Source organism: Ascidiella aspersa, chromosome 2 (assembly GCF_963924565.1).
Source record: "Ascidiella aspersa chromosome 2, kaAscAspe10.2, whole genome shotgun sequence".
Lineage (NCBI taxonomy): Eukaryota > Metazoa > Chordata > Ascidiacea > Phlebobranchia > Ascidiidae > Ascidiella > Ascidiella aspersa.
The window spans coordinates 21128823-21155770 of record NC_139448.1 but is presented as its reverse complement, the minus strand read 5'-3'; the positions used below and the strand labels follow the sequence as shown (position 1 = coordinate 21155770).

The following is a 26948-nucleotide window of genomic DNA, read 5'->3' as shown; positions in this document are numbered from 1 at the left end:
CTAATGTTTATGTATAGAAACAGTAAGACAAAATAACGATAACCCAAGAAATGACCGCCTAGGACGGAAATTTGCAGACGGCGTGCCAACAAATTTGGCGAGTGCAGATTGATAGCCGCTCGCCCGTCTGGTGAGTGTCAATTTTTGCTTAGGAACAACCCTGATATATAATACTAGATAGTGGTCGGAATGTACATGATATTTATCTAACTGTTTCTTGTGTTTGATTCATATATTTAATGCTATCAAAAATAAACATAGCGCCATCTATAGGCATTTATGAGAAGGTACATGTGCTACATTAGACCCGGTCTTAAATGTATTTTGCAACTTTAGACTTACCATTCCTGTTACAGGGGGATATAAGTTTTATTAATGTACTCAAAATTATATTTAACGTGACATAGTGACCCCATTAAGGGTGATCTTAAATGGGATTTGCACCATTTCCCGCACTTTAAGATCGGCCATTTATTGACCACTGATATGTGGAGCAACATTTTAAGATAGGTTTGATTGATGTACTCGACATGATATTTGAACCAAAATTCTGGGTTTTTTTCAACAGCCCCCCTTTCTAAACGCACCAAATATATAACTTAAGACCGGCCTTTTGGGGGTCCATGTGGGGCCTTACATGCTCTAAATAGTCAAACCTTTTGTACTTGACATGCTATTTAAATCTCTGCTAGCTCCTGGACTATAAACATGTTTTCCATTTTTTCCACTTCTTACCTGAGAGCACAAAGGTGTTACATAATCAACATCTCTATCCAATATAATTAAATGTCCTATTTGATGATTAAGCGAAGATTTCTTTTCGCCAAGTTCAGAAAACAAAGTGCTAAAGAGTTGTTCAACAATGCTTGCTGCACGGCCTTGTCCATATATATTGGGAATAGTACCAAATAAACTTTGCAAACCACAAATAGAATGTGCAATAGTATGCAACCAAGTTAAGTCCCCTTCCTAAAAATAAAACAAATAAGTTATTTAATAAAAACTTTTTATCATTCCTAAAATTAAGAATTATAAAAATCTCAAAATAATTTTTTTCATGTAGAGTTTCCAAAACAAATTTTGTACTATTTTATTTCACATTGAAAATATTAAATATGTACATTGTATTCCATAGGAATTCTTACATTTTACAACATAATACAATAACAAACAAAAGATACCTACCATAAAAACTGATTTGAGTATCTGCGGGTTTTCCAAAGAAATTATATCTTTGTCCAGAGGAATAAATCCAATGTTTAAGTCATCTACCAAATCAGCTGCATATATCCCTTCTTGCTCTAAGATTTTCTCACAGACACTGAGTCGTCTTGGCACCATTAAAATTTTGTACTTTCTTACTGTTCCTTTAATAAACAAACATGAATTTTGTTTGTTATTAAAACATTTAGTGTCCAAAACAATGGATAGGTATACAAATTTATTAGAATTTGGCCAAATATCACATTGCTTTACAACAAATTCAGTTGATTTGATATCTAGAGAATTTTATCAATTGATTTGGGGGACTATTTTATAATCAATAACAGACTATATATAATTAAGCACAGAGATTTGATCAACCTTCTTTTCTACAGATTCACTGAAAACTTTAATAGATATGCAACCATTCAACAAAGTACTTGACTAACTCTACATTCTGAATCTAAATTGCCACCAAGAGCTAGCCAACCTACAAAATCTCGCCCTATCTCATCCTACAATTTCAAAGGCAAAATAAACATATTTATTCAGCACCTAGAAAAAAAATATTTTACAACCACACTAATACAGGTCTATATTTCAGGAATATCAAAAAAAATTTTAAATTAAAAAAAATATTAATATTGAATATTAATATTCGCCGAATATTAAAATATAAAAACATTTGCCAACCGTTTAACCAACAAATTGGGGTAGACCTTGAACACACCTTTCCAAAGATACTACACATGATGCCACTGATATGGGGGATAAGGGTTTAAATCGACGATAACCGATATTTATATTCATAAATAACCATGCGATATAATCGCCATTTTTGCTCCCAGTAGCATCCCCTCAAAATGAAGAGAAATTTTCATTTGCCAACCGTTTAACCAACAAATTGGGGTAGACCTTGATCATACCTTTCCAACGATGCTACACATGATGCCACTGATATGGGGGATAAGGATTTGAATCGACGATAACCGATATTTATATTCATAATTAACCATGCGATATAATCGCCATTTTTTCTCCCAGTAGCATTCCCTTAAAATGAAGTGAAATTTTCACTTGCCAACCGTTTAATCAACAAATTGGGGTAGACCTTGATCACACCTTTCCAACGACGCTACACACGATGCCACTGATATGGGGGATAAGGGTTTAAATCGACGATAACCGATATTCGTATTCATAACCGATCGCGATAATCGTAAAACGCCTGTAGCTCACACAGTTCACATTGGAACTGGGCGAAATTTCAGCACGGCGTTTTAGTCTAGCGTACCTGACCAATGAAAAAAGAAAATTCGAAAAATTTTAAAGTTTAGAAAATTTCATTTTTACAATTGAATATGAGCAATATCGCGATTTTTGCTACCAGTAGCATCCCCTTAAAATGAAGTGAAATTTTCACTTGCCAACCGTTTAACCAACAAATTGGGGTAGACCTTGATCACACCTTTCCAACGACGCTACACACGATGCCACTGATATGGGGGATAAGGGTTTAAATCGACGATAACCGATATTCGTATTCATAACCGATCGCGATAATCGTAAAACGCCTGTAGCTCACACAGTTCGCAATAATTTTTAGCCGTGGGCCGCATGAGAAACCTAAAATATTGTGGCGGGCGGGGTCAAATATAGGATCTAAAATACATACAATATGACGTCATACTCTAACGGTGTAAAACAAAGAATCAAACAATTTGTCATTACGTTTAGAGTTGTGCGAAAATGTGCAATTTAAGTCTGATTTAAAGAAGGTAACAAAAATGTGAAAAATTTGCGATTATGTTTATTTGAAAATGCAAACTTTTATTTAGATTTAGATGGTACGTGAAGCATTGAGCACCGACTAAAAATGTACATTGATTGATATATTAGCGTTTATTAAGTTGTGGGGCGCGTTGACCCACAACTTAAAAATTTCGTACGAAAAACTTATCTGTATGTTTTTTCTTCTTTTTTAAAACTTCAAGTTACCGATGTGTTACAAAGTTTAACAAACTTAGCCTAATATTTATATATATTTTAAATATTAGGCTAAATTTGTTAAACTTTCGTTGGAGAGTGTCACTGAGCAGAGGACGTCATTTGTCTGTGAAGTTGCCAAAAAATCGCGTGGAACACGAGCAACACAAAAGAGATTCGCGCGAAGCGCGAAAAGAATTTCCGTTTTAGCATTTTGAACTGGCTAAAAATCGAATTTGGCGGGGTCTTGACAAGATCTGTCAATCTTGCCCTGGTTTTCGCTTAGCCTATGTATTTTATTGAAAATAGCCGCGGGCCGGATTAAACTGCTTGGCGAGCCGGATCCGGCCCGCGGGCCGTATGTTGCCCAGGTCTGATCTGGGTGGCACTCAACATGTAGCTCGAACAAAACTAATTTGGGCACTTTTTTGTCGGTACGTAGCTTAAATAAAACTAACTTGTGTACTTTTTTGTCCGTACGTAGCTTGAATAAAACTAATTTAGGCACTTTTTGTCCATATTTAGCTCGAGTAACACTACTTTGGGCACTTTTTGGTCATACGTAGCTCAAATAAAAGAAATTTGAGCACATTTTGTTCCGTTCGTAGCTCGGATAAAACTAATTCGGGTACTTTTTAGAAACTTTCAAGAAGCAAAAATGGGATACCTAAGGTATTATATGTAATAATCTTTGCAAAATAGTAATAATGTGGGCTTCAGGAGACGACTGGAGGTGGAAGTTTAGTAGAAAAAAAAACTTTAATTTTTTGGGGGCTTGCGCACTTCCGGGATAAAAGTGCGCAAGTGCCCAAAATTTTGGGCTAATGCACAAAAAAATGCACTTATCGGGAACACTGTACATAAGTTATAACGCAGCTAGGCATTTAGCCTATGAGCAGAGGGCAAAAGTCCACAGCACTGTATGAATTTCAAATTTTGAAAGCCTAAGTATAGTTATGTGGGTTAAAAAATATGGCATTAGCTAACCTATCTTTGGTTCTTAGCAACAGAAGTGTATTTTTTTGTTCTAATTGAGCTGATGAGTTTACCTTTCAATCACCTAAGGATTTCTAATTTTATTAAAAAATAAAAAAATATTTTACAAATCTGTAACAATGCCGAGGGAAAAAAACAGAAGAGACCTACATTCTGACACTGGTCAACATCAAATTTTAAACGGAGATGTGATCAATTGATCCTTAATGTGTTTTTGGCACTGATTCTGAAAATGCCCTTATTTTTTTTTAGCACATTAGGTTTTTGAGATATTCGCATTTTAATTTTTTTAATGTATTGCTGTATTATTAACATAGGCAAATTACGCACCGTGACATAATCCAGCTATAATGTGACTCACACAACATTTTATCTGTTTTTTTGCTGATATCTCCAAAAAAAACATATAGAAAAGGATTTTTATCAACGATTTTTGTAATTAAGTAGTTAATTTCCAGATGTAAAAACAGCATCCAAGCAAAGTATGTTGTTTAAATAAATTCTCGTAGCACTACAGCAAGTCCAAATGAATAAATGTTCGGAAATGCCAGCTTTTAATCAGAAATGTTGTTACATATACCTTATTAAATTTGAGTGACCAACGACAAGCAATGAATCGCTTCAGATATCATTAAGTTGGACAATTGTACTTAACCTGTTAGATTAAGCAAGAAAACCAATTCTACATAATGCCCAATGTGTGTTTAACTTTTTCTCATGAAAGTCATGAATTCTCCCTGATAAAGTTGAAGACTGAATGGAGTTTTTAAGAACAAAATGAAAGCCAGACATATTTAAACAGCTTTACTGTAGATGCATGTTTTTTTTCAAACGTAAAGTCAAAACTGCTTGTATTAGGATTAAAATAAAATCACTTGCTTGAGATTGATGTAGTATTAATACATAACGGAACAAAACTCAGACAGCCTAAAGTAGGTGGTCCTTTAGCTACAACCGTTGTCCTACCAACTGCATTACTAAGAGACTGACTATAAGCCTATAAGAACCGTAAGTGGCTGATATCACAAATGTTGCGCCTCTTAGAAAATTTTCCTGCTTGAGGATTAGAAAAATGGAGCTCTATGTTTAGCATTTCTCTACAAAAAGTTTTCACTACTGAGCTAAGCAAAACGAATGAATCTTAATGGAACAAAATATTAATAAAATATCGAAGGATGCACATTGTAAAAATGTGGTAATACGCGCCTAGGTGGCATTTGGTGACTGTGTGCTAACTTTTTAGAAAATGCAAATTGCATTATTTTCCGTTCGGTGTTGATGATCTGCTTAGCTTAGCATATAGATGGGTTATGTACGTCCCCCAAAGTGCATTTTCCGCGCATCTAGTTGATTTTTTTTTCCAGAAAACCCAGTTTCAGATAGTGACAAAAAAAATCGACATTTTAGGAAATAAAACCCCATCACAAAGGATTTTAAAAGAGGGAGTTATGTGTATAAAAAAGTTTTATGTCAAATATTTTAAAGGGCCACAGCTGTGCGTTGTTTTCAATGCGCTTTTTTCGAAAAATTTAAATTTGACGATATTTCTAAAATGTGATGTGCTAGAGAAAAACTAAAGGTATATTCAAAATCAGCGCAAAAAATACATCTAAGATGAAATACTCACAATTTCGTTTAGAAAAAAAGTTAAAATTTGTTGACCAGTGTAATTTATATGAGCAGTTTTGACTTTATAATTGAAGTTGAGTAGACCAAAAATACTCTATCAAAGCCAAGACAACAACAATTTTCATGAATACTTTCATAAAAAAACAACATTTTTTGAGATAACAATATGGTACCCCTAATTTGCAGCAGTTAAAACAACTTTTCAGCAACTAGTTTCTCCCTGGTTAATTAAAACGATGCCTTTCCACAGTTAGCACTAGTCAGTAGTGGTATTTCTAATCCCTAGAAGAATTAATTACCTCAACAATATGAGTTTTAGGATGCGTGGGCCAGTCACAAGACAACCTGGAATTATCTGCTTTCTCTTCTTTTTATAAAGAAAATTGTTGCATTTATTTCATCCTCATCGTCACAAAAAAATCTTAAAAAGTTTTCTCAATGTTAGTGGCATGCAGTGTTGTATACAAGTCATTTTGAAATGACTTAAGTCCCAGTCAAGTCATTCGTAAAATAACTTAAGTACAAGTCAAGTCTTTTTGAATAAATAACAAGTCAAGTCCCAGTCCAAGTCATCGGTTGCCCAAGTCAAGTCATAATTAGAGCAAGTCAATTTCAAGTCCAGCCCTTGTCAAAAAAATAAAACTTTCAATTATGAAAACCGGCAAACTCCTCCGATTATTATGAGCAACTCAAGTCAAAAATAACATAAAAGCAGCATATAACAAGAAAATTCTTTTATGTGCAAAGATTGTGCTAAATAACGCAATTTTATAATTAATTGCTTAATTAAAACAATTTATTTTAACCCAAGTCATTTGTCCAAATGACTTAAGTCAAGTTTTTTTGCACAAAAGACTTAAGTCAAGTCATTTAAAAACAGTGACTTAAGTGCACTTAAGTCATTACAACACTGGTGGCACGTCTAAAATACTTGTCCAAGTGTACTGTGATCTGCACTTGTTTAGGTTCTGGGACAAATTTTCCACTAAGGTAAACTTTAGAGATCGACCGATATCGATACCCGTTTTTTTACAATTTTTCAACCGATACCGATACCGATTTTTTTTTATACCTGGGAAATGTTCAAAACTTGAATTAATTTAAAATAAAATCCTATCTTAGTTTGTTTACCTTTATTAATTATTAAACTATTATTTTGTATATTAACTTGGCGTGATGCTAAAACCACAATTTTTTTGATAAGTTTTACAGGAAAAATTATATCATATTTTTGTACTAAAATATCGGTCAAAGTATCGGCCTACGTTTACCGATACCGATATATCGGTAGAAGCCAAATATCGGCCGATATTATCGGTAAACCTATATATCGGTCTATCTCTAGTAAACTTATCAAAGGTTAACAATTTAAACTAATTTCTTAATGTTAGAGCAAGTGTTATTCAATTAAACTGACAAGAATAATGTATCTAATTTTCTTATTTGAGCATGTGGCATTGAATACCATCGTATCGCAATACATTTTGTTAAAAAATCGGGTATCGGAATAAAGTTTGAAATACAGGTCTGTTAGTTGTCTGCCTTAGTGTTTTTTAGCTCATGGTCTACAAACAATCCTCAATACAGGCTGGCAGAATCTTGACAGTCTTCTGGTGACAAGTATTTTGGGCCTAAATTCTTCGTTTTTTTGTTTGCGTCCCTAAATTGACATAATGTGTTCGCTTAAAGCAGGGTTTCCCAAACTTTTTTGGACCACGGACCACTATTTGTGAATTTGTTTTTTCGCGGACCGCAATACAAAGCAAAAAATAAATCAAACCAAATTTTATAAATTTACAAAACTGACAACATCAATGGGACGGATGAAATTGCTTCCCTCTGCTTAAATCGTTAATTCATCATAAATTCAAAGCGCAACAACTAAGATTTACGACACTGGATAGCAAAAGATTTTGAAATCAATAAGTTGTAAATAGCTGCGGCAATTTAATTATTTTTGAAAGAGTACACATACTGTACAACAGGGGTCGGCAAACTTTTCTAGTCGCGGGCTAAACCAAAGTCAGAAAGGTCTCTTGCGGGATGCACAAAATGTTAACCACGAATTATGTTATTAAAATGTTAGAACAACTGTTAATCAGGCGGGTTTCGGATATGTTTTTGCACTTTAAATCGTGTTTAGTTACTTTTAAGGTGGCAGTAAAGTGTTGGCATAAAAGCGGGACAAAAAGCGTTTGTTAGGTTCAAAATTGGAGTCCACACGTCGTTATTCATATTGAAAAGTGTAATAAAACCACTTTGAGAAAACGCGATGACCTTAATGGTTAATCTAGTTCAGTGTTTGTTAACGTACTGTATTTAAATCCGGGCGCACCTACGCGAATTTTTTTGGGGTATACCGACATTTCTTTCAAATTTCTTGCAAGTTTTTATTACATTTCAAAAATTAAAAATGTATGTTCATAGTTTTTTTTCAAACCTGATGTATAAAGATTGTTAACGCAAAGCGCGAACAATTTTCGCACTTACACAGTTAAAATAGTCAAAAAGAAATGGACTCATGTCTAGTTTGTCAAAATTCCTGTGCCGGATCCGGCCCGCGGGCCATAGGTTGTCGACCCCCTGCTGTACAAAAATGTGTAAATTTTCTTGTCATATCGCCACGGACCACCTGTGCAGTCGTCTTGGAAACCCTGGCTTAAAGAATGTTTCAACCGCAAAATTTTTTGTGACATAAACAAATAATTAAGGGGCATGCTAAAGTACAACCTGGAGCCTGTGGGTCTGCTTTCTTACTCTAACAGTGTTACGGTACATAGATAAGCTGCTACCAGGCGATCTTATGTGGAAACATGCGGCTCAAAATCAGTTTGGGAAAAATATTTTATATATATATGTTGCTTGAAACAACGATATTTATAATCGAATTTAATATAAATTGTTTGCCGAGGTTAGAGTCACACAGTAAAGTGCAACATGCCATATTATGCATAGTGACTATGGGCTGAATAAAACATGCTTAAAACAGAGACACATTCGTAGCAAAACAATTTTTTTTGCGTTTACCTAACTGAAACAGCAAAGAATTGTTTAAGCCTTAGAATCTAAGGCTTAGATGGAGAAGCATGGCCTAGTACATCTATGCCCATGTGAATGTCATACCTGTCCATTTAACAGAATTGGCGACTAAACAGCAAACACACAACAATCCTTCCAGCCTTCTGGTGACCAGCATTTTTGGGCTAAATTCTTCGTTGTTTTTTAGTGCGCCCTAAACTTAAATGATGTGTTCGCCCAAGGAATCTATCAACCTTGCCATGTTGAGACGATAAACAAGACTGCTAACATGTAAATTTTTTGCTTTTACATAATTAAAACAGCCCAAAATATGGTTTAAGCCTTAGGTGGAGAAGCATGGCCCGGAACATCTTGATATGCCCATGGGAATGTCATACCTGTCTATTTCACTATCATGTTTGCTTTTTTAACTCAATAAAGAAGTACTTGTCAAATCAAAGTAAAACTGCAAATACACAACAGTTCTATCGAAATTTGGTACTTTTTAAACTAATAAACAATCTATATGCTTAACACTGGCTTTTCCCTGCTAAACAATGTGCTTCGTACTTTTATAACTTTTTTTCAGAATGCCACAAAAAAATTAATTATTGCTAATTTTAGTGCATAATTTCAATTCAATAATAGCACGAGAATCAGACTACAGGAAAAGATTATTTTTGGAATTGTGGAATATTCATAAGAAGGGTAACAACATGAACGTCAAAACTGACGTGATGCTTTCTGTGTGCTACAAGCACCTGCTGAAGGACTAGAGGCAGTCGCTAATTACTTTCTTATCGTTTTGTTGCTCGCGTTTATTTCTGCTTTTTTCCTTTTTTTGCTTTCCATTTATTGTACGAGCGTTCAGTGTCAATCACCCTGACGAAGGCGGCTTGTATAGGTTGCCAAAACGTTGGTTAACAATTACAATTACCAGAGGAGCTGTTTTTGATTTATATTTAGTGCATAATGTTCCTACATATAAAGCATTTTGAAAATTTATTTGATTGAATATGTGTAGAACAAGCACAAGTTCTTTTTGGAAAATCGATCTTTCAAAATAAATTGAAAAAAAATGAAAAACATTTTTTTGGACAATTTCTTTGGTTTTCTGTCTGATTCTTCCGCCGACATAGTCTTCAAGTCGCCAGCTTTCTGCCAAACTGAATTCTATGCTAGAAATTGAGTATTTTTTTAAATAATAAACAATCTATACAGGGTTGGGTTTAAGCACTCGCCCGCTCGCCAATGCGAGTGCAAATCGTTCCGGGGGCGAGTGCTGATTTGACACCCACTCGCCCGACTGGCGAGTGGCTTCGGCGGGAAATTTAATTAGTTGGTGTGTGTTAAGCACCGCTACTAAGCAAAATATTACTTATTGCCAGTTATTTTCCTCAAATACATTCAACACTACATAAATAATAAGGTCGAAAGTCGCATTCTTTGTCCCATTTTATGATCGTAATAAAGACTTTATATCCCGTTTAAAAAATCGTTTACCAGCAAACAATCAAAGACGTCATTGTTGCAGTGGCAAATAGTTATGGGGTTTATTGTTTAAATTAAACGTTGTCTATTTCTAAATGTTAAACCCAGTCGTTGACGCCTTTGGAAAAGTTTGTTGGACTTGCGATGTACCCAGCGATAAGAATTTTACTTTTTTGTATTTCTATAATTGTTTGTATTATAGAAAATTATAACCAATTGCTGCAGTTTTTAGTAACAATCAGTTAAAAAAAATGTATTATTCGTGCAAATGTATTTTTTTTCGTAAACAGTGTTTTTTAAGATGATTTAAAGGACCGAAACGTTCACTGCACACTACGGTATTTTAAAATATCGCCCATAAATGTGTAATGACAGCTGAGAATTAGCAATTAGTCAACGAAAGTATGTTGTTGGGACATCTTAAGGTCATAGCGGTCAACCAAGCAAAAGCCTAAAAAATGACCGTCTGTCAATATTTTATATTGTAATTATGTTAAGATACGAATCCATTGCGGATGCCCTTGGAAAATAGCAACGACCCACTATAGGGCGTCGCGCAGCACAGAACCTCTGGTGCATGTGGTTGTTAACTTTACGAATGAATGGTTTAGTTGTAAATTTACAATTATTTTGTCATTATTTGCTGTTCAACCAGTAACTATAGTTTTGTGGCGATTTGTTTCTGGCGCGAAGCAACCTGCGGTGAAACGTCCTTCAAGCACAGAAAATACAGGATACAAAAAAGAAAGCGCTAGGATGTTTAGAACAATGGAAAAACAGGCAGGCCGTGGCTACTAAATTGTCAGTGTTATTTTTTTCACTAAAGATTGTAACAAATATTTCGTCTAAAAACATTATTTTAAGAGTAAACCGCTTTATGGGGTCATTAATTTGTTCACCCATGCATGTAAATAAACGAACAGACTTTTATAAAAACTAATGTTTACATATGGGTCATTCCATCTTTAATTTAAAGTTTTTCAAAATTTGTCCACCCATGTGCTTAGATTTTCTTTATATTTTAAACAATTAAAGACCTCAGAGAAAAAATAAGATTGCAACAAATTTGAGTGTTCTGTGATGAGCGGTTCCAAAGATATGACGTTTTGAAATTTTGACCACTAGGTGGAAATAGGTCGTTTTTTTGTTCTGCTTGAGTGCTTTTATCTCTCTGGAGGCTTTATTTTGCAACAGAAGCCTGTAGTAAATTGCTATTCCCCCATTTATAGGGATGCTGGATTCAAAAATGATGCTTAAAACACTACGTGGTTATTTATTCTATATGAAAATTGCATTTGAAGTTTTATGACTTCCGAAGACTTTTTCGAAGCTCTCTGCAGTTTTTTTTTCAATTTTTTTGTTGGCAAAATAATCTTTAGAAAACATAGTATTTGGACTTTCTAAAGTGGTTCTTGGTATTTTACAATTGGTAATTGGTTATTAAGTTTCTAATTTAGGCCTCTCTTTATAAAATAAAAGTGATGAACCTAAAAATGTATTGATACGCTGCCTTTTGCAACCTCTCATACAACCATTGTACAGACATAACTACAATAACACATTGGCTTAAATATTTCTATTTAACATTTTGTATAATTCCAGAAAAAGAAGTACTTACAATGAGACAATGGACAAAACTTCACAGATATTTTGTTATGTGTTGATCTGTATTCCATGACATACTGTGTAAATTCAAAACCTTAAATGCAACTATGTGGAGATCTGTTGCACTTCAGCTTTTCAATTTACACAGTTTGTCATAGAATATACAACAAACATCACCATATCAAGGCCATTTAAATGAAAGAGATAAATAGTGAACCTAATAAAATCTGAATAACAGCTATTATTCAGATGGATGTTCCCAGCATTTAGGAAATTTATAAAACTTCATGAATCTATGCAGTCACTCATTGGACTTTGACATCAAAGCTGAATAAATCTTCTTAGCAACAAATATCTCCTAGTGATGGAGTAGGTGGCCCTGTTAAAGACTTAGTCAAAAATGCTCACATTTTAATCAAATACTGTATGTTACAATGTTTTTTTATTACTGTAAAATTAGCATTGGTGGAAATAAGTACCAAGACTCCAGCAAAATACTTCAACATGAAAGGAGCAACATGAAAGGAGTTAGCAAAAAGGTTTAACCACGGAAATACTATTCCTGAAACAAGATCCTATCATTAGTATATCGCTTAGGCCCCAGACAAACCAGATGACAAATACCTTAGACTCAGCTATAGTAACACTTTTAATTTGTATGGCTTGTCTAACTTTAACAAAGTAAATTAATGGGTTCCGTGACATGTCAATATGACTCTCTTTGTTGGATAAGTATAAGTATGGTGCTTGCGTAGTAATAAGTTTATAACAATTAGTATCTTGAACTTAAAGAAATTATATTTAGAAATAGCTAGATAGTTCACAGATAATCTAGATTCTAGAAAGTTAATCAATATATTTGCACAAAATATAAAGATTATTAGGCATATTGCCACATAAAGTTACTTAAAGGGTCTTGCTTGTTGCCTTAAAGACCAGTGGTTCTCAACCTTATAAGTGTTGTGGCTACCTTCCATTAGCACTAAACACTTTGTGATCCCTTTGCCCACACATTCTAAAAACATCTCTTGACATAACGCAAACCAAAACAAAATGGGCTAACTGGATAAAAATTAAAAAACGACATGCCTGTTGCCCCCTGAAGACTTCTCCGTGGCCCCCCTTGGGTCCTGGGACATGGTTGAAAAATGCTGTCTTTAATACATATATTTGAATTTTTTCTACCTAGTTAATAAATTTTCAATCAGTGAATATTTGAAATTTATAAAATTATTAAAAAAATGTATCTAGTTGTCATATTTATGAAAAATTAAGGCAATTCTAATCATCGAAAACTAAATGAATAGTAATCTAAAACAAATATTTATCTTGTAAATTGTAGAATATTATATCTAGAATTGTACCAAAACATTTAAATCTAGATGAAAATAATCTAAAATAGCAACTATGTGCTCTGGTCAAATTTATGCGGCCATCCAATCCATCTCCCTGGTTTTTTTAGCTTTGATACGACGATATTTGCTATAATTAATTTTATGACATACTGTGTAAATTGAAACCTCACAAGTAACAGGCAGTGGCATGACCTACACACTATTATCAAATATAGTTAACAAAATGTTTCGAAGTTTCATACTTTGTCTCATTACTTGTATGTATTTGTTTAGAACTTTATACAATGTGTTGAATAGAAATATTTCAGCCAATTATCGTATGTCTGTACAATAGTTGTGTGTAAAGTTGAACACATTTTAAAGTTTGGTCACTTTTTATTGTGTTATAAAGTGCTCAAGTTTGAAACTTAATAACCAATTACTAATTGTAAAATACCAAGAACGAATTTAGAAAGTCCAAATACTATGTTGTCTAAAGAATATTTTTCCAATATAAAAATTGAAAAAAAACTGCAGAGAGCTTTGGAAAAGTCTTCGGAAGTCATAAAACTTTAAATGCAATTTTCATATAGAATAAATAATTACACAGTGTTTTAAACATCATATTTGAATCCAGCACCCCAATAAATGGGGGAATAGCAATACAGGCTTCTGCTGCAAAATAAAGCCTCCAGAGCGATAAAAGCACTTAAGCGGAACAAAAAAACGACCTATTTCCGCCTAGTGGTCACAATTTCAAAACGTCATATCTTCGGAACCGCTCATCACAGAACACTCAAATTTGTTGCAATCTTATTTTTTCTTTGAGATCTTTAACTGTTTATAATATAAAGAAAATCTGATAACATGGGTTCCAGCCCTTTAAATTAAGCATGGAATGACCAATATGGAAACCATAAGACAGGTTAACGATAACCCAAGAAATGACCGGGCTAGGACGAAAATTTGCAGACGGCGTGCCAACAGTTTTGGCGGTGTTATTTCGTCCGGGCGAGTGCTGATTGATAGCCGCTTGCTCACCCACCTGGCGAGTATAAATTTTTGCTAAGGAACAACCCTGCTATATGTCTAACACTGGCTTTCCCCCCCAAACAACGTTGTTCACACTTCCATAGGGTAGGATGACAACAAAATTAATTTCTGCCAATTGTAGTGCGTAATGTTCCTACATATTCTACATTTCAAAACGATATGTGTTTAAGTGTTTGTAAAAAAATCCATTTTTTTTGTAAAATTAATCTTTCATAAAAAAAAAAAATTTAAATAAATTTTTATAAAATATATTTTTTTTTAATAAAATGTTTTTGCACCAATTTCTTGGTAGATGGCTTATTGGTTAGGCTAAGAATGTAATTTTTACCTGAAAAAGAAATTAATATTAATAAAAAAGTTTAGGTGTGATGGCATTGTTTTTTAACCCCAACAATTTTTTTTTTTTTTTTTTTTTTTTTTTTTTAGTGATGATAATATTATTATGTATCAATAGGCAAAAACACGAAAAAAACACTTAACTGTGTTACAAATTGTGTTTTAGAACTATCTAAATTCCTTGTAAACATACATATTTACCTTTGCGTACAATTACCTGCTCTTCGATCAGAATGAAAATGAGCGGCAATCTGCCTCATTGATTTGACACATGGGCGGACTATATACATGCGCTTGCTTCCTCCACCAATAATCTCCTTGTGTTCCAATATGTAAACTTTATCTACCCCTTTATCTTTTAAAAACTGCATTCCAGTCAGACGATCCAATAGTGTCATTAGACTTGAATCTATAACAAGATCTTTTTTTCCATAGAAATTACCAAGTAAAATGGTAAGTTGTTCTCTTGCTTGGGCTTTTAGAATTGACACATTGGGATATACAGACATTTTTTTACTTAATGCCTAAGTTACAATTTAAGAGTATCTGTGCAAAGCATGAATAAATGATTCTAAGTTACCAAATACAAATGCATGAAACATAAAATTACAATTTTAATAATTTGATGAATCACAAACACTTTTTTCTTTTTTACAGTTTCCTTTGCTGGTTTATATCCAAATTAAAATCAGTAACTAATGAACAACAGAGTTTAAGGGTGCAGCCCTCATGTTTTCCAAATCTAATGCAGCATCAGTTGTGTCATCGACCTCTCCAACCACTGCCACATTGTCTCCACGTATGATATAAAGGCCCAACAACACTTGTTCCACACCTTGAGCTGATGAGAATACTCTTTCATGACTTTCATCCAATATAAGATTAATAGTTTGATCAAAGCCTTTCAATGTACCAACAATCATTCTGCCATCGGATGTAACAACTGAAACAATGCGATTTACCAAATTTTCCAGAGCAGATGCCATACCCTTAAATATGTCCAACTACAACGATACAGAAATACATTTAAATATTGAAATAAAAAATTACAATAATAAATAATACGTAAATGTTCTATAGTTTTCACCAAATGTATATATTTTTTGGGAAAGCAAAACATAAAAAGATTCGATTACGATTTGAAAAAAATGTTTATTCCAAGTTATGACATTTTAAGAAACGTGCAGTTTTTTAGGGTGATTTGGGTTTAAAAATGGTTAACTTCAGATAAGTGAAAACATTTCCAAATAGTCATTTTACAAAATATTCATTTCCAAATATACCCTGTCGGACAGCATGTAACATCAATAGACACACTCACATAATACTGCCAGTCTGCCACTAATAACTTTTTGCAGTAAAAATTTAAATACTTTACCTCTTATGCTAAGAAAAGAAGTGTGAATTAAGTTTTGTTGGGTGAGCGACAAACGTGTAATGCCAGGTGGAGAGTTCGCAATTTTCTTAATGCATTAAGCTGCAAAGGTGACATTCCATTATAAAACAGCCACAATGGAAAGTATGGCAAGTGCAACCTAGACCAATTTTTTTTTACCTGGGCAACTGAGATCTTGTCAAGATAGGTAAACTTTAGGCCAATATTCAGTGAGGATACCACGACATGATTGTCAAAGCTTTGTTCTGCATTGCTGGCAGCCACTGTAGAAAGTATGGCAAGTGCACCCGTGAGTTTTTTTCAAACATTTAAAAGTGCACCCCCCAAAAATCTGAATTGCAACTCAAATATGTAAATCGCTTGTGCGGCATACGTTTACATTGCAATATATGCACTATGAAGTAAATCGGAAAATCATAAAGTGCACTTTTTTGACCTTTGTTGCACCTGGTAACCCCGATTTTTTTCGGCTGTGTCACCGCAAGATTTTGTCGAGATTTGCCATACTTTTCAAACTGGCAGTAGTAACTTAGTAATCTTTGCACCAAAGTATTTCATAACAGATCACGTTTGTAGAAAAATAAAACTAAAACACAACAATGATTTATGAAGACTGAATTTCAAAATATCTCATTGTGTTTTATTGTACTCAGTATATTGGGTAAAAACATGTTTTTTGTAGTTATACATTGTAGTTTATAACTACTTTAAATGGGAAGTTGTTGTTAACAATTTGGAAGATTATTTTTTCAATACAAAAAGCATATGTTAGCAAAGTGTTTCAAATTTAATAGCCGATACTAAAGGGTTTTATGATTAACACGCGCAATTTTATGGTAAAAGTATGAAAAAATGACATTTTTCAGGCAGAGCCTGGTGTAACCCAACTGAGAACACTGTACAGTGAGCATGGGGTTCGGACACCGAAATTTTCAACTAAGGGAATTCCCCATGTCGTCACAAAATAGTGACGGTTGAGGTCATAAAATAGTGATGGTAATGCAGCCGTACCAACCATTACTTCACTAGTTATCCTAAGTTGAAATCACAATACACGTGACGTAATCTACTGACGTGTGTAGAGGTTTTGGAATTATGAGTATGACCGGGTCAACTCTGTTTATTCGGTGAACAGCTTGTTCAGTCTGGCCGGTTATGACGTCATCACGCCAGCCCGTGCGTTTTTATCAAATTGTCAGCCTTTTGCTGGAAGCGCTTTGTCAATTGTTTAAAATTTCCTGTATTTTCACCCGATCCGTTAGAAATTAGTGCATTTTTAAGCAAAAAGGTCTACGACAATAAGTGCATCAAAAGGATCAAAAAGTCCGACTTTTATACTTCGAGGTCTCGGACAATGCACTAGTGGTCAATGTGTAATGTCTACAAATTAAAGTTTAGCCCATTGACAAATTAAAGTTTAGCCCGACGCTACACTTATAAACCGTTCACTTGTGGAGTCCAGCTCGCGCACGTTCGGAGGTAAATTTATTGTACGTATTGCCAGTTTCTCGTTTGTTCATTTGCAATAAATTTTCTTCCATTATGAGTCGCACCCACACGTGTGACAACACCCAAGCGAGCGTTTTGAGCGCTTCGCAGGGATTATACTTAATGCTATTCGATTGAATACAGATGTACAATTACCGTGTTGCGTTATCGTGTGTACTTAGATTTGTGAATATACTCGTCGAGCAATATTAACTGAGCGAAGTGACTCTGTCTAGGGTAGGATTTATAAGGACATGTTTTTTTAGCGGTACCTACAAGTAAAGTCTCTATAGAAATCTAAGTGTCTATGGAAAATTCTTACGAACTTTGCCTACAAGGAACTTATAACAGCCTTAGGCGGCCGTCAGCCCTCGCCTTACTTATTCGTAGCAACGACTGAACTATATAAAACCTGGATGGCGCAACTAGTGGTTGAAAATTTAAGCCAATTAGAAAGCGCGTCCGCCATCTTGAAGAGGACAAGGGTAAATAAAATTTGCATTACGGCTTATGGAGTTAGTAGCAGCGTTTCCCGACTATATATAAACATTTATTACATAAATTTAAGGTGTTGTCAGCTGCCAACCATATTCTAATCATTTGAAAGAGAAAAATACTTTAAATTGTCATATTTAAGGACAGGACTAAACCAGTATAACATTTTCCCACTGTAATGCCAACCAACTAAACTTTACTATGAAGATTGCGATCGTTGTTTTTGATTTAAAAGCTCCTGGTAGAACTACACCTGATATTGTTTTAAAGTAGCCTAATTTTGTGTTCACTGTGCACACCTGAGTTAGTATATTGCATATATTTTATTTTAAAGGGGTTGAATTGCTGTAGGATTGTTAGGATTTCGCCACTCAGTGTACAAAAAACATAATTGCACACCTTAAAACTAGGTGCTGCACACCCGAGATTTCGGCGTAAGTGCCATTAAATAAAATCATGCCTGACTTCATATTGTTTGTTGACTTTTTATGGTTTAATTTATTACTGGTAATCGATAAAGCTTAAACTGGTTTAGTCGGCACTGTAACTGTTAATAGGTTTGGTAAAACTATTTTTATTGCAATGACACACCTAGATTTATTATCAAAGCCTATATATCTTCATTTTTTAAATCACAATTGCAACTGGCTACTTAAAAAGCATTCTGAAGGTTGCAGTTTGACATAAAATGAATTACTCAACATTATGAATAAATCTTTGTTTATTTCCAACATCCATTAAGGCTTTATCTAAACGCATCATTTAAACTTTTTTACAATTGAGGTTTTATTTTCTTTGATTTTAATTCCACTTACGAAACAAGTAAAATGTGGTTGTTTTAGAATTTGTAGTACGGTATAACCAAAGAGATTATAATTGAGGACAAACTGTGACGTAGCCCATTGTTCTACTTTCGACAGCGTTCCGCTCTAATGCATAATAGTAAAACGTAAACAACTGGGCTTGACTTCCATGTTGGTGAGCTTAAATTTTGGAGCAACCAGCTTATATGTATTAAGGTTCGACATTTAGTACAGGTTAAAAGTTATGTTTGAATTAGGTGTCAAACTTGCATTGCCGAGTTTCGTGTAAACACACCTAAAAAAGCCTGTGGAGCATACAACATCAGCTGACCATAAGTACTATATAATATGGTAACACACTCGTTGGCGCGCCAACGTCGTCCAGTTAATGACTGCGAAAGCGTACAACGCGTTGCTGTAGAGTAGACCAGTAGTTCCAAACCGGGGAATTTACATTTTTTTATTATTACTAGTAAGCCTTTTGGTACAACTTTTTGTGTTCGCTTATAATAGTACAATAAACAAACTATTACAATACTGTTTAAAGTTATTTTTATTGCCCCAGTTTCATTTAATTTAGCATTACAGCAAAAAATTAAAGTAGGTATCTTGTAATATACTTTATTATTCTTTAGTTTTGGTGGAATATTAACATTTCACATTTTGCTACCAGTTTAGTGGATAGGGTTCGGTGAACACTTAGTGTGTAATATTGTTCATTTAAAAAAGGAAAGCACCAGATTATGCAGCTTTGTAATCTTACAACTAGTCAACCAGTTATCCAATCAAATTTAAACTGAATAAAGATATATATATTTAAGCTGTTTACAAGATGTCACCTCCTTCTATACATGGGCTTTGATATTCATTCAACTACAACCTCCAGCAAGTAAGCTCCAAACTTTTGCTATCAGCTATTAGGGAGAAAAGATGAGAAGCACTCGAGGTAAAAAATACTTTTCACAAACTTACATTGAAAATGACAAAAAATATCTATTTCAAACAGGGCTGTGGAGTCGGTTAAAAATAACCCGAGTCCGACTCCGGTTAAATGTGGCATTTCGTCGAGTCCTGAGTCCGCCCCTGACTAAACAGCCTGTATTCTGCCAATTTACGTAACCAAAATAACATGGATATTCAGTTATCCACTTATAGGGGTGTCGTATAATTCATTCTCTCATAATACATACATGGTTGGAAAATATTCCACCACATGCTATTCCACCTTTACAGTTTTCAGTTGGCGGTCATATTAGTTTACTGCGCATGTCAGACTCGGGACTCGGGTAGTTTTACATGGTCTTACTCGAGTCCCGAGTCCGACTCCAGCAAAACAAACCGACTCCGCAGTCCTGATTTCAAACCTGTACAATATGCTACCTAGTTTTGTGTGGATTTTTTTATTTACTCTAAATTAAGCCACTAAACTTTTAGAGTCTACAATTTATTTCCTGAAATTTATTCACAATAAGTAATAACTCAACAACTATTTTGTAATATATTGGTCGATAAATTGTGTTCTTTCAGACGCTGTTGACCATATACTACACAAAAGAATACAATACTAAAGTAGCCTCTGGAATCTGGTGTCAATAAAGAACTTTATTTATTCTTTAAATTGATTGATTTTTACCATGTTTGACCAAATAAATTTTAAATAAACATTATTTTGTTTTGTTTGCCTGAGTTGGCATATAAGGTATACCAAGAAGTAGGAAAATAATGACACTTTTAACAAAAATTGATAAATTAAGGCAGGGTGGTCCAAAACCCAGGCCCGACATCATTGTTTGTGGCCCGCGAAGCACTGTGGAATTATTGTAATGCGAACAGGGTTTATTTTAAAGAAATATAAGTGACCAACAATCAGCGAGCATACTGCAATGGTTTGGTTAGTGTTACATTTTTCCGATTACACCATTAAATAAACCAGTTTACTATGACTTGGAAAAAACGCCTATTTTTTGTATGTGTCAGACAGGTTTAAAAGTCGCAGTGCGTCCTATATGGAACTTTCTAAAATGGCTGTTTTGCAATGTAAGTTATATTTGTGTTCACTCATAAATGCAGTCTTTTTCAAAATTAAGTGTTCTCAAATATGCAATTTTGCGTGTTTGGAGCGCACCATTCTGCAGTCTGATTATTATCCCTCGATTTTATGTGCACAATTTGGTGATAGCAGAAAGTTTGTGCAGCTTATATATCTTTCGACAGTTACTTTTTGACAATGCTTTGTGCTGTCATCTTTAAACACCTTATGCTCCGACCTAACGAAAATCGTTCATCCTCTCCTGGCACGTAGCCTGCTTTGTGGCCCGTAAAGAATATGTAAGAAAAATTGTGCAACCTTGGACCACTCTGACTTAAGAAATCAAAATCACTGAAAAGCCCAAACAATTGCCAGTAGGAATTTGTGTAAAGCAGTGTCATATGTTATCCACAAGAGAATAGAGTTTCACATTAATTAATAGGCTTCTTGCAGCACAACAAATGGTTAAAGGGTGGAAAATTTGAAGGAATTTATTGTGTTTTATCTTTAAATAATCTGCTCATTCTGTGACCAGAACTTTTTAAGTGGAGGTTCCCAATCAGTTTTCCAACCTGTATAATAGAAAAATAGTGTAACATACTAAATTAAAAAAAAATATTTTAAATAAATACTTAAAATCTGCCAGCTCGGAAGTTTTGTATAACTAGACCAGGGCTTTCCAAACTGGGGGTTGCTCATGGAGTTAAATTTTATACAAAGTGCTACATTTATAAAATTATTATTTTTTCTGTTTGGTATGTTAATGGCAAATTATGTAACGCACATTACTTCAATAAACGCATGCCACAGCAGACATACACTTTAAACTGTTAAACCTAGTGGGTCAAAAAGTTTAATACAATAAAAGCGGTCACAGCCTGAAAACTTTAGGTAGCCCTAAACTAGATAAAATTTACCCATGGACAGTTAGCAGTTTAAAGTTTTGAAGTAAAATAAATACTCTAAAATGGTTTGCATTACACTATGATCTCATTGTCACAATAATCTTACCAGAGGTTTGTTGTATCTTTGAGGAATAGACTGACTATTTTTTTATTTTCCCAGTGAACTGTTGATATGTCTTTAACCAATATCCAACATAATACCAGAATGGCTGAATCACAGTTATAGACGAATATATGTTCTTATTATAGTTGAACTAGTAAATATAAGCAAGTTCTATAAAAATAAACCAAGTGGATAAGTTTAACATTATAATAACATACTCCAATACTGAGCAATCAAATGTAATATAATTTGCAAAATTATTAACTGAATTCAGTGACATCTGGTAACTACTGATTTCAAATGTAACTACCTTACAAATGCTAATTGCTTGCTTCACTCGCAGATACAGCATACACCAATAATATTTGCTAGTTAAATATTACACACAGCAAACTGAGGTGCAAAAACTTTTCGTTTGAACGATGTTTTCAAAGACTTTGGTATTAATTTTCAGTTTATGGTATTTATTTCAATGTGTCTTAATTTGTAACACTGGAACAAGTATATAGAAGACTATTTAAAGCAGCAGTACAGTATAAATTTAATTTGCGCACTGAACACTGGCATACTAAAGAAAAATTACCATATGGAAAGTATTCTTTAGGATAAGGATATATTTGCGTAAAGAACATTTTCTAATGAGCAATGGCTATTACCATTTACCAAGCACAGCAAATTTGTTTATTTAAATTAAATTGGTATACAACCAATAACCAAATATTATTCCAAATTACTTTATGTAAGAAAAGCTGGCAAATTACTAATTTTTAAGCTTAATTACCACCAAGGGGCAGATAAAATTTGCACTTCAAAAAATTGTTCGCAAGCTGCATAGCACCAATGCGCCCCACCGCTAAATTTGGGATCTTAAACAGTAGTATAGAAATAGATACATTTGTATTCCAATAGTAATGTAAGGCAGTGGTTCGCAAACTTTTTTTGCGACGCCCTCGAAAAAGAATTTTAATTTGCAGCCCACTCATCAAATTTGGAATTCTACAATTTTTACTAAAATTTGTACACTAAAGCCAATTCATTTATGGGTTTGGTTTACAAAAAGTTGCTTTTTCTGTAATAGGCTCTGTAAAGTGTACAATGCAAAATACCTATATCATTTACATTAAGAAGCTAACAATAAACACCGCCATACAGTTAAGTTTAATGAGTTCGGCACCTTGAGATTTACAACAAACTAAGTGGTATTAATTTTAAAAGGCAATTCCTCACATAAATCTTAACGTCTAGAAGTGGAAACCAAGGCGCTCCATCGATTTGGTACGTAGAAAGTAACGCAAAAAACGGTCAACAAATACCGCATACCGCAACGCACATTATTTGGGTTACGGTGCGGGTTTGAGTTTGGGTTGGTAAAGCATTATTATTACCAGTAATAATAAAATAATGATGTGCGTGGCGTTATGCGGCATTTGCAGAACGATTTTTTGCGTTACTTTCTACGTACCAAATGGAAAGAGCCCCGAAATCAACGACATAGCACAATCGTGTACATTTTAACAGTAATACACCTTTCAAAAATGTGCAGTAGGGTCCTAAGAAAGTGTCACGCAACTTGTGATAACCTTGCCTGTCCTACCAAGTCAATTTTGTAAAGCGAAAACGGTTTAAATTAGGACTAGGGGTCATTAAACAACAAATTACGCCAAAAGCGTACAATTTTATAACAGGCTTAAATGGAAAAGATGATGTTTTTCTTATTGTGAATCAGACCGTGACGGCTGTCGAAAGTAGAATACATTGCTTAAAGGCAAAAGAAAAAAGGCAAAAGTGAGAGTTTGTCCTCATGGTTATAATCACCCAATGAACACAAAACGTTTTTAGGTTATCTTCAAATCGTTTTAATCTCGCACTCGTCTTGGTCTTATTTAGGTCTTCAGAATGTCTAAAATCGTAACGGTAATAAACGTGCGCCAAAACACGACTAGTAGACGTACTAAAAAATCGCATTTAAATCGATTACAAAAACGTCTTTACGGCACCTTTTAATCGTCTAAAAGTCGTTTTCGTTTTGGTCTTGTTTACGTCTATGTGAAATCGTAACGGTAAAACACGATCATAAAAATCGTTTAAAAAACGATTTCAGATATGATCTCTTTCGGAGGCTTTACGACGTCTTGAGGCCATCGTCCTAAACACATCCACTAGTCGTCTAGGTCTTTTCGACCATAGACGTCTTTTTAAATTTAACTAACGTGTGACAATATCAGCGTATTTCTTGCTTTCATCGCAACATATTAAACTTGCAAACTACAAAACAAAATATGATAAGATCAAGCTACAGTTTTATTTACATATCAATGTTCACAGTGGTAATATTCAGCATGTGCTCTTTATAAAGGGCAACACAATGACGTGATCACTATTTCAGCATGCAGTTGACGAAGAGTTTGTAGAAACTGTAAAGATATAAAAAAATAAACATCTTATAAAACCACATTCCTTTTATTGAATATAAAATACTAATAGGATACAAAATTAAGAATTCACTAAACAAAAAATATAGCCTACTTCTTTAAACTACATCAGGGAATAATGGTTGTCATAGGCAGGTTATGTGCACCCGATCCGTTAGAAATTAGTGCATTTGTAAGCAAAAAAGTCTACGACAATTAGGGCATCCAATGGCAGAAAAGTCTAGACTTTTAGACCTTGAGGTCCTGGCAATGCACTAATTTGAACCTTTAGGTAAACTCCCGGCGTAGATAAATTGAAAATATTCGTTGAACATTCACAAAAGACTACAAAAAGTGTGAGATGGCATTAATAAAACTTGACCCACCCTAACCCAAACGCTAACCCGAACCCTAACCCAAATAATGTGCGTTAATGTAATAAAAATATAGTTTCTCGTCTATGGTACCATAGGATTGTTACGTCACAAATTTAGGTATTGGAGCCTAAAGCGTTTATGTAATTATTAATTCAATGCACATTATTTGGGTTAGGGTGCTGGTTAGCGTTTGGGTTTAGGTAGGTCAAGTATTATTAAACTAATCTTTTGAAGCACATTGTTAAGTCAAATTAGTGCATTGTCTGAGACCTCAAAGTCTAAAAGTCGGGCTTTTTGATCCTTTGGATGCACTAATTGTCGTAGACCTTTTTGCTTAGAAATGCACTAATTTCTAACGGATCGGGTGTTATATGGGAGTTAAAATTCTTTTTTTTTCACCGAATCTTAAAAAACCTGTGTACAGCTCAAATTAGGAATATTTTTTTATAAATAAACATTTCTCTAAAAAATGAAGATGTCCTACACAAAGATCATAAATATAAAAAACGTTCTGAACTAAATTAATAACTCCTATCTATGACAAATATTATTTAACAAAACTAATTGTTGCAACAAAATCATTGATCTCTACTTTTCTTAATTCAATATTCAAACACCACATGAGTTACTTCCGACTGCCCTGTATATACATAGCCAAAAATGTACAAAAGTCCTGTAAAAGGAATCCGATGAATTATTGTTTAGAAGGATTGTATGTCATATTTCATTCACATCCTGATTATAAACAACTTGTTTATTTTAAACACTCACTGTTATTTTTACTGGGCTGCTTTAAAAGAGACATAAACTTGGGATGGCGTGCGGTGCGCTTAGGCAAGGTGCATTTAAATTTGCTCACCTTATGCCTTTATGGACTCAGATAAATCTCACAATCAATTAGCACCGGCTTTTACTTTGCATGATGCTTAACAAAACCACACGATTAGATCAAATTCCAAAAATTGTTCATTTCACTGTACCTTTAAACCACATCAAACCAGGAACAACTGAATGTCATATATAAAAAAAACTCCAATAAAAAACAGGATCAACAAATGTATTATCATACGCATTTACAACAAACCAACAGTTCTGTTAATCACGGAAGACAATAAAATCAATACCTCAATAGTTTCACTAATGCAAAACTTAAAAAAGGAAATACCTGCAAAACTAAAATAGGATCTATATACCATAATTACCCACTTTTGAAAAACAGCTAGCATTATATCAATACAAATTCAAAAAAACAGTCACAAATTTCATAAATATACATCCAAGAAGGTTCACCAGTAAAGTCATTCTATTTTCATACAAACTTGAAAGTTTAAATAAAACAACACACACAATCACTGTATATATTACAAGCCAGCAGACCTTATAACATACCAGAATCAATACATTTAAATGTGTTAATTACACTATTTTGACCTAGCTTTATAATATAAGTGTATTACTAAATTCAGAATTCTCTGATTGCCTTAAAGAAGCCCAAATTGTACACAGTCCACAAATCACAAACCTCTGACCGCAAGCAACTAAAGACCCATGAACATTTATGGCGACTTGGCGACTATGTCGGCTGAAAAATCAGCCAAAAAAACAAAGGAATCGATACCAAAAATTTTTATCTAAAGAAATGAAAAAATGAAAAACTTTTTTTAAAATACTCAATTTCAATCATAGAATTGTTGTGTGTTCGCAGTTTTACTTGGTTTTGACCAGTACTCCTACATTGAATTAAAAAGCCATCACAATATAAATAGACATGATGCTACTCGCATGGGCATATTGAGTATGTACCAGGCTATCCATCTCCACCTATAGCCTAAACCTAAACTATATTTTTGGCTCTTTTAATTATGGCATGTTAACTCAAAAAATGTTTGCTCCATGCAGAAGCTTTGGCCTAGTTTTGTGATGTTTGTGTCTCTGTGTAAAGCAAATTTATGCAGCACATAGCACCATGCATACTATGGCATGTTGCACTGTGTGATACATAACCTCGACGAACAATTTCTGATGACTTGGGACTATCAAAATCGTTTTTTCTAGCAATAGAAGTTGAAAATTTCTCCCAAATTAACCAAAGATTTTTTTTTGCGCTTTTCATTGCACACTAGTTCGCCAAAAACAGCTGACTGATGTAACAGCGTCAAAGTAAGAAAAGCGTTATTTTGTGCCATCAACGCAACTATTAGTTCATTTTTTCCTAATTAATTGTTTTGTTTATTGCCTAAACATGACAATAAATTTAGAAAGAATCTGAAAGCCTGCACTTGTATATCAG

General features: G+C 34.0%; 2 protein-coding genes across 3 annotated transcripts in view; both read right to left on the bottom strand.

The window, feature by feature from the left end:
• Nucleotides 1-15182, bottom strand: part of LOC146164301 (vacuolar protein sorting-associated protein 33B-like) — a 71038-nt gene extending 55856 nt beyond the window's left edge. Inside the window, exons 1-3 of one of the 2 annotated variants that reach the window (XM_083381238.1) lie at nt 14863-15182; nt 1186-1361; nt 736-969 (exon numbers count right to left, since the gene is read on the bottom strand). In XM_083381238.1, coding sequence (XP_083237364.1) covers nt 736-969; nt 1186-1361; nt 14863-15160 — 708 coding nt within the window. In that variant the 5' untranslated portion in view covers nt 15161-15182. Of the gene's footprint in view, nt 1-735; nt 970-1185; nt 1368-14862 lie in introns of both variants that reach the window. The other variant, XM_083381237.1, reaches the window with a different exon arrangement.
• A 14-nt stretch (nt 15183-15196) lies between these two features.
• Nucleotides 15197-15754, bottom strand: LOC146164300 (U6 snRNA-associated Sm-like protein LSm8). Its single transcript, XM_083381239.1, has one exon. It carries the CDS (start codon nt 15635-15637, stop codon nt 15347-15349), a length of 291 nt encoding a protein of 96 aa, XP_083237365.1. The 5' UTR covers nt 15638-15754; the 3' UTR covers nt 15197-15346.
• Nucleotides 15755-26948: the final 11194 nt, after the last annotated feature.

What these genes read in the sequence shown, in the direction of transcription:
- LOC146164300 (XM_083381239.1), bottom strand. Translation starts at nt 15,637, where the DNA reads ATGGCATCTGCTCTGGAAAATTTGGTAAATCGCATTGTTTCAGTTGTT.